The sequence below is a fragment of the Manihot esculenta genome, chromosome 14 (assembly GCF_001659605.2).
Source record: "Manihot esculenta cultivar AM560-2 chromosome 14, M.esculenta_v8, whole genome shotgun sequence".
NCBI lineage: Eukaryota > Viridiplantae > Streptophyta > Magnoliopsida > Malpighiales > Euphorbiaceae > Manihot > Manihot esculenta.
The window spans coordinates 21,459,770-21,473,632 of NC_035174.2; the positions used below are offsets into that span (position 1 = coordinate 21,459,770).

At 32.6% G+C, this 13,863-nt stretch overlaps 1 protein-coding gene across 5 annotated transcripts in view; it reads left to right on the plus strand.

Annotated features, from left to right (window-relative positions):
- The window catches only part of LOC110600384 (DNA ligase 4), a 65,733-nt gene that overhangs the window by 37,315 nt on the left and 14,555 nt on the right, over positions 1-13,863 (plus strand). For all 5 annotated transcript variants that reach the window (XM_021737232.2, XM_043950028.1, XM_043950029.1 and 2 more), the window contains 11 exons: positions 1,134-1,258; positions 1,352-1,386; positions 1,624-1,682; positions 7,589-7,672; positions 8,309-8,404; positions 8,505-8,553; positions 8,875-8,962; positions 9,084-9,287; positions 9,791-9,916; positions 10,021-10,120; positions 10,229-10,334. In XM_021737232.2, the coding sequence (XP_021592924.2) occupies positions 1,134-1,258; positions 1,352-1,386; positions 1,624-1,682; positions 7,589-7,672; positions 8,309-8,404; positions 8,505-8,553; positions 8,875-8,962; positions 9,084-9,287; positions 9,791-9,916; positions 10,021-10,120; positions 10,229-10,334 (1,072 nt within the window). The remainder of the gene's footprint in view (positions 1-1,133; positions 1,259-1,351; positions 1,387-1,623; positions 1,683-7,588; positions 7,673-8,308; positions 8,405-8,504; positions 8,554-8,874; positions 8,963-9,083; positions 9,288-9,790; positions 9,917-10,020; positions 10,121-10,228; positions 10,335-13,863) is intronic.

Here is a 13,863-nt window from a genome sequence, read left to right on the forward strand (position 1 = left end):
ATCTAAACTCAATTTGATCCTTCCTGCATTTGAGTAGCATCATGCACCATCTAACTAAATATTTTAATTAATTTTTTTTATATTAAAATGTTATTTTTACGTTAAAAAGATAAAAATATTAATTTCAATTTTTCATAGAGTTAGTTAACTAAAAGTAAAAAATAAGACAAATTAAATTATTATAATTAATTAATTTCAAATTAATTTATATATCCACATAAATAATTAAATTTAGAAACGTTATTTTTATATTTTCATATATTTGTTACACTTAAAATTAAAATAAATGAGACTTAGTTAAATTATATTTAAATATATTATAACTATAAAAATATAATGTCATATAATAATTAATATTAGAAAAGGTAAAATATGGTTTATTGACATTAAGAATTTAAGAAATTAAAAAATAATGCACTTTGTAGTGCATAAGTGAAGCTGAAACTTTTTGCTTATTTTGCCCAAGAGAAGAAAATGGGCTAAATCAGACATGTCCAATAAGTACAAGGGTCTAATTAAGCATTATGGTTTCCATTGCCTTAATTGTACAATTTTTTTCCCTTTTTTTGGGAAAACACTTTATTAGCATTCAGGAATTCTAACAGAGAATTAGAAGAAAAATGAGAAAAAAAATAGAGAATAGGGGGAAAAGAAAGAGTAGAACAAAGAGAAGTACTGTATTTTCTTGGTAATCCTAGGTTAGAGTTACAAGATGGTCTATTGAAATTTGTATATTCAATCTCCTCTTTAGCAGATTCTGTTACTATTGTTACAACAGCTTATAGACTAATAACTGTCTTTTCCACCAATCTTTGTGTTTTAGAACTTAATAACCACCCTTCTATTATCTTAGAGACTTCCAACTAAGACTCTTTCACTTTCTTTTTGTACTTCTTCCTGTAATCCACTTGATGGATTTTCATTTCACGTTTGTTGCTCATCTTTGGTCTTGAGGATTAGTGTGGGAAATTCCTTCAATTGGAAATCGTTACATGGTTCTTATTCTTAGAATCTGAGGTGTGTGAGTTAATTATCATGAGCAGCTGTGATGATAGTTAATTTTTTATTTTACTCTACTGTTTTGGAAGCATGAACCATAAACCTTTTTTGAAAATCTTACTTCGTCTTGATAGAGATGAAGGGATCATATTAAAAGATCTTGGCTCAAAATGGGAACCGAGTGATCGAAGTGGAAAGTGGTTGAAAATGAAACCCGAGTACATACAGGCTACTTCTGACTTGGACGTTCTTATCATAGGTTTGTTCTCTGTTCATTGTTCTGTTGTTTCTTATGAAGTAATTTGTTTAATTCTCAGAATGCTTCATTGAGTATTTGTTTGCTTGCTTATAGGAGGATACTATGGCTCTGGACGCCATGGAGGAGAGGTTTGTTTGTTATCTTTTTTGTAATTCTTTTTCTTCCTTTTGAGTTCTTTGGGAAGGTGAAACTGAAAGTGGAAATTTGGGCTTGGTAATGATGTCATATGGGACAATGTCCTACTCTCTTCTTTTGGATTTTTGAAGGCATTTCAGTTCAGTTTGGCCTTTATATCTGGTCCTTAAAAATAAAATGTGAATTCTCTTAGATTTTATTTGCCTAAAATAAATTTCAACAAATTGCAGGTGGCCCAATTCTTGGTGGGCCTTGCAGAGCGTCCTGCCCCAAATACGTTCCCAAGGCGGTGAGTATTTGATGGCAATAGAGTATTGACTATTTGACCATGAACTTCGTACCTTGCAAACTCAATGTTCCAATCCTTTGGCCATCAAATTTTTCTGTACCCTTTGATAGTTATTATTTCCTCTTTGTTTGGACACAACAAAAGAGTTTAAGATAGACAAATAGGGTTAAAATAGTGTTGATTTTTTATTATGGTTGAAATAAAGAAAAGATAATTAGTGTTCATATAAAACCTCTTGATAAAATTTAGATTGCAAAAAAAAAAAACATTGTTGATGTGTTTATGGACAACGTTATTTGTAATAGGTAAGATAGATCTTTTTCAAAAACTAAAAACTAATCCTAAATAATAAGAACTTAGTGGACAAAAGTCTTAAATATTAGAGTAAAGAAAACTACATAAAATTAGGCAAATTGTTAATTTCTTCCTAAGTTATGTAAGAGACTACAAGTCAGTCCTTGTATTCATTTATGAGAAAAAAATTAGTCCATACATGTTAGCTTTTATGGTTAAATTGACCATTAATTCCATTTTTTTTCAATTGGAAAACAATCTTGTCCAAGTTCTATTTTGTCCTTATAATGCTCAAACCTCATCTTGCTATGCTTTATGGATCTTCCAAAATAGTAAGCAAATAATTCCCTCCTGCAAATAATTCCCTTCACCTTTCACGCTAACTTCTTGTGGTAAAGGCACTATGTCAAGCATGAGGTTTCAATCCATAGCCCTTAAATGGTGTCTTCTTTGTACTTTGATTTAGAGAATTGTTGCAGGAAAATTCAGCTTATGGTTTGACTCACTCTCAAGTTTTTGCATTATACCCAACACACGAGATTACCTAAATGTCTATTCACAATATCCATTTTGACCATCAGTTTGGGGATAGCAAGTGTAGAAGAAGACAATCCCATCCCGAATTTCCTTTTCAAATTTCTCAAGTGCCCGTCAACTTCACATCTCTACTAGAAATAATAGAAGCTGAAAATCCATGTGACTACACAATCACGAAATAATAACTTAATAATATGAGTTGTGTCAGATGTTTTAGAACTTGGAAGAAAATATACTATTTTTGAAAAATGATAAACTATTACATGGCTATAAACAAAGGCCATTAAGTTATGTAAATGAAGGTTTTTGTTAATATTATTACCATTATCCTGTAATGAATTGTAATTAAAATTGACACTATTGGAAAAGACATATATGCTAATATATGTTCTTGTTATAGAAACTAAATATGTACAAATATGTTTAGGATCTTGTATATTCATTAGCTTGAGTTTAGTCAATTTTAGGAATTAACATTCCTTTTTAGTTAGGACTTTTGTATATAAATTTATATTGTTCCTCTATATTGAAATATATGAGAAACCTCTTTTCCTACATGGTATCAAAGAAGACAGGGAAATTTTCAAGTTAGTTTTATTCAATTAGTTTAGAGTTCCTATATTAAAGAATTGGGTCACCTACTTAGGGTGACATTTTTGGCTCACCACCAACTCTAGGGAGAAAATGGGATGCGATTGGCCTGAGTGTTATTAATAATGGATAGGTTAAATCCATAACAAACAGATTTTATTTATCTAGTAGTTTCTTTTTCAGATTTTAATAATTTTGTCTTATTATATTTTTTGTTATCTTATCCTAGAACCACCACTATAAAAGAGGTTTATTTTGTTCAATAAAACAAGTAGATTTATTCTAAAAATTGTGAGATTGAGACTCTCTCCTTTTTGAGTCTTGAGGTATTAAGAGCTCCCTCTAATGAGTTCCTTTCCTATCAATCATCCCATGACCTGGGACTATAACACCTTGTTATGGATAATGAACATATTAAATCCGTAATATCTATAGCAAACAGATTATATTTATCTATTATCTTATCTTATCTCATGTGTTTATTATTAGATTTTTGTTATCTTATCTTAGGAGCTTTTTATCTAATAGTTGCTTGTATTAGACTTTTACACTAATTAGAAGCACTATGATTGTATAAACCTCTACTATATAAGAGGTTTATTTTTATTCATCAAAATAAGCAGAATTTATTCCTAAAAATTGTGAGATTTAAAACTCTCTCATTAACGAGTTTGAGGTGTTAAGAGCTCCCTCTAATGAGCTCCTTCCCTTTCCATCATCTCATGACGCGATCCATAACTGCAAGGCGTCATGGGAGATAAATCCAATTTACAACAGAAATTGGATTCCTATATGCAATTATTTGAGGAACAGTATCATTTAACGTTGGTAGAAAAGGCGGAAGAAAAGCCAGTCGTCATGGGTAATTCAACAAATTTACCAGAGAAGTTGAATTCCTTCATACAATGATCATGCTTGAATCACTTAGCTCAGCAAATCTTTGAACTAATTCGCACCTTCAATAAGGAGGCAAACCAGAATCGAGATATATTGAGTAGCAGCCAACAAAATTTTGGTCAACAAGTGAATGAGAGAATAGAGGTACTTGTGATGCCCCAAAATGCCAAAGTTGACTTTTCCACATGTGATGAAAAGGAACATAGTGTTATTGCTTTTGGTCTAGACACCCAAGTTTGGAAATTATTAATTAGTTGGCAAGGTTGTCCTAAATCTAAAGCTGTATGGGAGTTGAAAAATTATTTTCAGGCTGTATATTCTACCTTTGAGATTGAGGGCAAACTCTTTTTTCAAGAGGGAAGTGATGTTATGGATAACGGATAGATTAAATTTGTAACATCCATAGCAAACATATTATATTTATCTATTATTTTATCTCTAGAATCTTGTCGTGTCTTATGGGTTATTAGATTTCTGTTATCTTAGGAGCTCCTTATCTAATAATTGTTTGTATTAGACTTTTATTCTAATTAGAAGCACTATGATTGTATGAACCTCTAGTATAGAAGAGGTTTGTTTTTATTCAATAAAGCAATCATAATTTATTCCTAAAATTATGAGAATTAAAACGCTATCATTAACGAGTCTGAGGTATTAAAAGCTCTCTCTAATGAGCTTCTTTCCTATCAATCATGGGGACGCGATCCATAACCCACTGAGTCTACCTAGTCCGATCACCGAAGGATCCGTGAGTGTGCCACAGGCTCTACTCCCTTTTTTTGCTGTTGTCCCACTTGTCGGCATGTGGAGTCGCATCCGCTGGCCGTTTTGTCTTCTTTGCTGTCGACATTGCCGAGGGGAGGATCTTTGTGCCATTGGTTTTCAAATTTTGCGCCTTTGCTTAGAACTTAGAACTTTTGTTCTTTTGGTGCATCACCTACCTTTTTGGTTATTTGTTTTTGGGAGATTTTGTATTTTAGGATTTCTATTTCTGGAATATTTGTTTTGGTTTGGATACCTAATTGTGCTCTTGGGTGCTTGCTTTGTTGATTTTGGAAAGATAATTCAATATTATTTGGGAGGAATTCTAAGGTTTGAGTATTTATACACAAAGAATCAACCTAAATTAGGAATATTTATAATAAGAATAAAGTTCCTATAATTAAACCCTATAATCAAGCCTAATTAGGATCCCAAAGATCTGAATCCTCCTAATCAGAAACCTTCTATATTGGTCAATAACGAAACATAAATTTAATGGCTCCAATTATCTGGAATGGAGCAAGTTGTTCATGTATACCTGCAAAGCATTAGTGTGGATGATCACCTGACTAATGATCCTCTTATCGATGAAACAAGGCAAACTTGATGCCAGACGATCCTCGATTGTTCTTGCAGATCCGAAACTCCATTCATAGTGAGGTAGTTTGATTAATCATTGTGAATTTGTTAAGGAATTAATGGATTATCCATAGTTTCTATTTGTGCACTAGTATAGGTACAACTTGTCTGGTGTATTATCCCATTGGACTCCAAATAAGCAGAAAACTAACTATTCATATATTCTCTTCCATTATCAGTTCTCAAAATTTTCACCTTAGCATCAAATTGAGTATAAATTATCTTGTGAAAAAATTGAAAACAAGAAAATACATCACTTTTAGCTTTAATTAAATATACCCAAGTGATCTTTCTCATAATAGTCACAATGCAAGTGATCTTTCTCAGAATTACGAGGTTGTGGGGTGCTCAAGCTAGTAGCCAACTCAGCCTTTGCAACTGGTGCAGTATAGAGCATAGCATGTCTGACAACTTTCCTCTTGTTGAACATAGGCATGTGCCTCTTCTAGTGAAGGAATAGAGTTTTTACCCAAAATTTGGATCCCAATTGGATCATATTTATTATTCAAGCCTGCAAGAAAATCATAAATCCGGTCCTTTTCAATTATTTTCCGGAATTTGATCGCATTCCCAGTACAATCTGCCTGGAAATGCTGATAATAGTCAAGTCCTGCCATAAGCCACATAGCTCAAAATAAAATTTGGAGACAGTCATTTCTCTCTAGTTAGTGCCATAGATCTTATTCTGAATATCATAAATCTGGACATCATTCCCAATCTTAGAATAAGTCAAGGACTATGTCTCATATATCTTTGCAGCAATATGAAGCAATAAATAGGACTTAGAGTTATGAGGTTGTATAGAGTTAAGCAATCATGTCATAATAAGACAATTATCTGAGTCTTATTGAGGTAAATATGGATCACTCTCATCCGGTTGCTTTGTATTACTAGTGATATGGTTCTGCAGTTCTCTAGTCTTGATAAACAACAAATAAGACCTCGAACAAGCAAAATATTTGTTTCCATCAAGTTTTTATGGGACTAATTTGTAAGGAAGGGTTATCAGAATTAGGAATCGAGACCTTTCTACCTTCTGCCATGATAAAAAGAATGAACTGTGAAAGAATAAGAATTATTCAAGATTGTGCACGCAGAGAGCCTAACTAAAGGACCAGGTAGCAGCAAGAGGTGATCGGAAACAGGTTGGAAACAGCATCATAGTTGATTGGGCTGGGAGGCAACATCAGACAGAGCCTCACATGCCGGGAAGGAGAGGCGCGTGAGCCTCATGTGCGTGGGATTTCAGTGTTGGAGTGAGATGGCTGGCCGGTGATAGGCCGTTGACTCTGCTGGTGGCACTGGTGAGATGAAAAGAGGCCCCTAAGTAAGGCAGTACCAAAACAATAGATCTAGGGTTTGGAAAAAAAAAAAAAAAATTAAAACTCTAAAATCAGGAAAAAAACTCTACTACTATGAAGAATTTTGGATAATTTTAGAGCATTCTTATATTTCTCTTTTGATTTTTACAAGGATTTATAATAATTGAAGATCCTAATTTGTGCCTAGAATCAGTAATCAATCAAATCATAACACTAGAAATCAGCAAATAAGTCAACAATATTGAACATATAATTTTGTTAATATTAGTTGAAATGGTATTGAAGTGAATAGTTGAAATCTCATAATATAAATGTGAGAAGAATCTTTTGACTGGCACGTGTCAAAGCACATCTTTTCCCCAATTTTTTTTTTAGTTGAAAGAGAAGGTATTTTGAGGGCTATATAAAGGATCATGATTGCTCCTAAAATATGTTTAAGAAGAAATATGACATGAAAGGTATAAAAGGCTCATCCTTGTGAAAAAAAATGCTTCTTTGAAAGCTCGAGTAGCAGAGAACCTTTAATAACTAGAGAGTAGCGTTTCTGTGATTTGTGAAAATGGAAATCGTGACAAGTTCTGCTTTGTTGTGTTGTTTTATGTTGAGGAGATAGTTGGGCTAGCCTATTCCAAATTGTCCGCCTAATGCGTCCAACTCAAACAGTACCTAAACCAAAGAATAGTTTTGCGATTAGACAACACAATATTAGTAGGTTATAGTTCAAAATTCTTTTTTTTTTTTTGCATCCTCATTATGTGATATTTTTTTTTAATTTTCGTTATGAAATTCTACTGAAGTTGAAAGACGATTAGGATTGTATAATATTATCTGAGTTGGTGGATTAATGCTTTTACCTTTTTGTAGATTCATTTCCTTTTGTAGAGTGGGCACTGGACTATCAGATGATGAGCTAGCTGCTGTTGTAACAAAATTGAAGCCCTATTTTAGGTATGATATTTAGATTGGATTATATCTTAGCGTTAATGGCCAAAAAGATCACGACAATAACAAATTTACAGTTGTTGCCACTTATTTGTGTAGAGAAAGGGTTGAACTCGAATTGCATATATTTCTAAGTGATATGTTCAAGCACATATATATACAGTGTGTTCTATAATTATGCTTTGCTAATTACAAATACACCTTTAATAGGAATACAAATAATCACATAAATCTACGGGAATTGTAATTTAATCAGAGAAATCTCAGGGGATTATAATTTGGTTGACTTTTCATAACACTTCCCACTCTCCTGCAAGTGGAGCATACAAATATTTTCTCATATTTATCTATTTCAATTTATTTAGATTTGGATTTCGAAGATCTATTTGTTTGAGATTTTGCATCTTTCATGAGAATAAGAAAACAAAGGCAAAAGGAAGTTTAAAAAAGTATATTTACATGCTTTGGCAGTTCTATGGATTGTGGAGTTAGGTCAATTATCACCTGTGTTGCCTCAAAACCATTCCATTAGTTCTCTGTTTTATATTTTTCCATATTTTGTAGAAGGAATCCATGCTTGAGATTTGCTCTTCTGTTCCTGGGATACCTACATATATTTTGTTGCACTTTCTTTCCTTTCAGGAAGTATGAATACCCAAAGAAAGGACCACCGAGTTTTTATCAAGTTACAAATAATTCAAAAGAGAGACCAGATGTGTGGATTGAGAGCCCTGAGAAGTAAAATGTTCTACATTGTTTTCACTAGTGATTAAAAAATTGTGCTTTGCTTCGTGTATTGTCTCTTATTGTCTGCATTTCCTACCTCCCTCTCTTGCAGATCAATCATACTATCCATTACTAGTGATATTCGGACTATAAGTTCTGAGGTGCGTCTGTAACTATATGAATATTTAATTTTTTCTCTAAGCATTATTGAAAAAAATGATATATTAAGATCCATCTGACATGGTCCCTTTACATAAGAGGAGGCTGCTTGTACAGTTTGAACCTGTGAGTTTCAGGTTGGAATGTATGAACTTCACTGTTGCACCAAGCCTATATTGCATTTGTTTGAATGCATGCACATGTATATGTGCATTGTGTGTTTTTAAGTTGTACATTTTTTGCTGTTGCTGAAGACTACCTTCATTACTTGATGCGACGTTTCTGATTTGGCCTTGAACTAATTTATATTTCCATTCTTCTAGGTATTTGCTGCACCATATAGCCTGAGATTTCCCCGTATTAACAGAGTTAGATGTGACAAACCTTGGCATGAATGTCTTGATGTGCAGTGTAAGAAAATAGAATATCCTGTGATTTTCTTTGTATCATAATGTTGATTTAATTGTTGACGTTTAACTGACTATGGGCCATATGTCTTGCTTGCTTTTTTTTTTGTTATTGCTTTTTGCAGCATTCATAGAACTGGTGCATTCAAGTAATGGTACTACTCAAAAGGGGAAAGAATCTGGAGTCCTGCAAGACAGCAAACAAACAGTAAAAAAATCCTCCAAAAGGGGAGGAAGAAAGAATGCATCCATTGTTCCATCTCATTTTATGGAGACTGATGTTTCTGATGTGAAGGAGGAGACATTAATATTTTCAAAAATGATGTTTTGTATCCTTTGTCTTGTTAACTGACTTTATTTTTCACTACCCTGTCTCACATGACTTACAAACTATACTAATTTTTTTTTTTTTTCCATTCAATGTTGCATGCTAATTTTTCAATCCCTCCCTTCTCTCTATGGCTCAGTAGCTATGATTTTATATGAAACTGCGGAAAGCTATTTTCTTTAGTTAGCTAATCGGTTCCTTTAGAAATTACGTAAGTTCCATTTTAATCTATCTATACTCTATGGATGATCGTGCCCCTCATGGTGCTGCTACTTTTGCCTTTCATTCATTATTCTCCCTTAGGCTGTTTGCTTCAAATCCATGTTATGTCTTCAAAACTGCTGACAACTTGAACTCATTTTAATTTGATCAATATTTATGGATCCTGGTACTGAAATTTTATGATTTTGGATGTTGTACTAATAAGTTTTGCATTTCTCTTCTTCTTCTTCTCTTCCTTCTTTGTGTTATCAAATCCATTACCCACTTCCTTAGCAAGTTTAGACTTTATTAATGTGCCTCCAACCCATTCTCTTGAGTCCATGCACAAAATGGTTACTGAGAATGGGGGAACTTTCTCAATGAATTTAAATCAGTCAGTTACTCACTGTGTAGCAGCTGAAAGCAAGGGTCTGCCTATCTCTCTCTCTTGCATATCCTCGCAATCTCACACACGTGGTCAAACACATCTTTTGTCTGTGGAAGAATATGACTGAAGGAAGTCTCTTTGTCAGGGATTAAATATCAGGCAGCAAAGCGTCATGGAGATATTATTCATTGCTCTTGGGTATTAGATTGTTGTTCACAAAAAAGCCTCCTTCCTTTACAGCCAAAGTTGGTTCTGTTTTCATTACATTTGTTGTTTATTAAGCTTACACACGTGCACACTGTATGAATTGTATGGTATAGTTGGTGCTTTTGACCATAAATATTCTTTTGAAGGCACTTCCTCTTCCTCTCTGACGCTTCAAAGAAGAAGTTACAGGAAGAAATTGATGAATTTTCTGATTCTTACTACTGGGAAGTAGATCTTGCAAACATCAAACAGGTATATCATATTCTAGCATTTACTGTTGCCAATACATATTTGGTTTATCAGTTGCCATATTCCATCAACACCATAGTAGGAAAAAATAGATAACTGGAACGCCTATTGGACAGAAAAAGTCAAATGTTTGCTTGATTTCACATTTATATCCTTTTTTTAGATAATAAAGTAAAAAATTAAAGTTTAGTCATAACTTTAGCCAATGGATTAAATTGAGTCTGAAAAAGTTAATTGTAAATTACAATATGGTCCTTTAAGTTTTATTTGATTAGTTAAATAGTCCTGTAAGATAAATATTTGGCAAAATATATGTTTGCATCCCTGAAAATTATTATAAAAGTCTTGTGGCACCCTAAACTTTGAGAATATCCCATGTTAAAACAAAACTATTTACAAGTGGAATTAATATGATTTCGCAATACCAATCAATAGGTAGTACGAATCTTCTATAGTATTTTTAGACCAATACAGGATGAGTTTCAATTTCAAAATTTGTACATTGTGTAGTATCTTCTATAGTATTTTTAGACAAATATAGGATGAGTTTTAATTTCAAAATTTGTACATTGTGTAGTATGTTGTTGTTGTGGACTATTAATGGTGAAATTATGCAACAATTTGAGTTTTGCAGATATACGTCAGTGCGCTTATAGTCCATGCTACCTTGTGTTAAGATTGCAAAGTCATTTTAATTACACTTTTGAGTAATTTAGGTGGGTCATAAGATGTTTTAAGTTTTAAGGTGTCACAAGAATTTTTTTGGTAAAGTTCAAGAGTGTAAATAAGTATTTGGCCTAAATGTTTCTAGGAACCTTCATTTGAAAAAGAAAAAGCTCAAGTTAGCTTAAGAAGATGCTGATTTTTCCTTTCTGCCAGACCATTTTGGGATGTGGTTAAGGTTTATGAGCCAGAAGAACAACTGAGATTGGGGCAAGCCAATGCATGTAAGAACATTGCAAGGCTGGAAAAAGAAATAGAAATGGTGAGAGGGGTGTTATAGGAAGTAAATATGTTGATGTAAGAAGTAAATCTGGACAGATTCATTAGTAGCTTGATTTTAAGAATTGTTTGATTGTAGGCTTGATAAAAGGATTCCTTTTCTTTTCTAGATAGGTCTTTTATGTATAGATATGTTTTTTTGGCTCAACACTTTAATAACAATTTTTCTCAATTCAGAAACACATTAATTCACCATTCAACTGTTAAATTTTTATCATTTTAATTAATATAATTGTATGAAAATGAATGAACTGAATAATGTATATTTATTTTATATTAATTATACCAATACAGTATGTGGATTAGTGAACTTACTTTTTGGCTAGAACCGTTCCAGAGCTCTCCATTTCATCCTGAAAAAGTAGGGCCTACATGTTCTAAATTCCAATTATTTTTAACATTTTTCTAATATAATAAGCTTTAGCTTGTTACTTACTTGATTTAATGTATTTTCTTGCTTTACTAAATCCCTTTCTAGACATTGAATCACATTTTTGAGATCGAACATGATCTCAGGATCATTTCCAACATCATGTGGGTCATATTGATATTAAAGATTAGAAAATACTTTACAAAATAAAATATGAAAATAGATAATAAATTATCTCTTAATTTAAGAATTCACTTTTTCTGAGCAACAAAATGATAATAAAATTTTCTTACCAGCGGCATGTAAGTCATGATACAATTGAAAATTTCATCTATGATTAGTTATTCTCCAATATTCTAAATAGCTTTTGAAATTTTTTTGAATAACCAATTTTGCTCACTCCATTGCCTTATATATAAAGCCTATTGTTGGTTTTTTCATCCCATCAACTAATCTTAAAACTTTCAAAAGAGGTTTTTGAACTTTCATTATTTGTTGTGCCCTCTCCTAAAAGTTTCTCTGTTTGCTATTGGGCCAAGCACAATTTCTTGGCTTCATATGCTGGACCACTTATTGCTTGTCCATATTTACCCATTGCCCATTGCTCTTATTCAAACATGTTCCTTAGCCAACCCTATAATAAACAATAGACTCCAAAGCAATGAAGTTTGTGGCAAATCTAGTGATGCTAGATCGAATAATATATCTATTGTCCGTGAATTTTTTTATACAATTGACCATCCAATTATGATCATAAATAAATTGGTTAATTACTTTGACTTGGTCAATTATTTTCTTCACGCTCTTCTTCTTTGTAATATCTTTTAAAATCATATCAATTTAATGAGGACTACAAGCAGTCCAATATAGGTTAGGGAATTTCTCCATCAGTTTCTTCCCTCCTAATCTAATAACAGCTTCATTGTCCGTTACAATTTGAACAACTTTTTTAGGGCCTACTTCATTACTTCCTTCATAATTTTAAAATTGTATTCTCCATTTTTATGTTCCACATTAGATGCATCAATAGACTTGTGGAACATTGTGCTTGTGTTTGAGTAGATGAGGAAATTAACTATACTCACATGTTTGTCCACTCCAACTATCACATATTATAATAACTTCCATCTCCTTCCATATCTCATCAAATGTGGATATATATCTTTTTATTTCATTGTATTTATTTTTTAAATATGCTTTTGCAATTTTATACGCACTAGGTGGAGATACGTTAGACTCAATTTCTATTGTTCTAAAGTGGCTTTGTCCATAGTAACAACAATATTGAATGGAAGCCTATTATGTATGACAAAATTCTCAAATGCTTTCAATCTCTTTTTGTATCTTCAGCCATTTAGTTTTTAATTGTGGCTGCTTTTGTTGAGCTCTGATTTTCTTTAGCTCAACTTCTGTAGCGGCCAACCGAGATGCCGGTATAGATACTTCTGCATATCTTTGTGCTTATCTCACATGTAGTAGTTGAATGACCTAGCACTTATCTACTACTACTACCAGCATCAAATCTGGATCCAGCCGCTGCACAAAGAAATTATTTTATTGCGAATGAACAAGATATTGAGGAATTGTCTATACGTAAAATCATAATTCTTCTCCTAAATTCATCTTCTTCCAACTGTCCCATGCTCGCCCGTTTCGCCATTTCCATTTCAATGTCCTCCTCATCGTCATCATCATCAATTTTTTTCATGTTCATAATTTTTTCTTTTAATTTTCTTTTTCTTTTCTTTATCCTTTTTAGCCAATTTGTATTCTTTCAGGACACTGCCTATATCCTTCTTAACCCAGAAAGAAACTTTCAAGCAACCTGCAACTTGACCTGACCAGGTATATTAGCCAAGTGCGACTTTAATCTTGTTATTCCACCTATGATTTTTCTCCAACAAAAAATGCAAATAATTTCTCCTTTTTTCGCTGTAGGTGTAGCAAACTTCCATCTAATATCATCACTTGGTTTACGACCCCTTTTAACAGGACCAAAACTATTTCTACTAGGCATTTTTAATGTATATATTTAATAACTATTCACAAAAATTAAAAGATGTCAAGTGTCAAAACATGGAAGGAAGAACTAAGCTAATTATACATCTAGCCATATTAATTTTACAATAACACAAATTTTTTTGTTTAATTATAACAAAA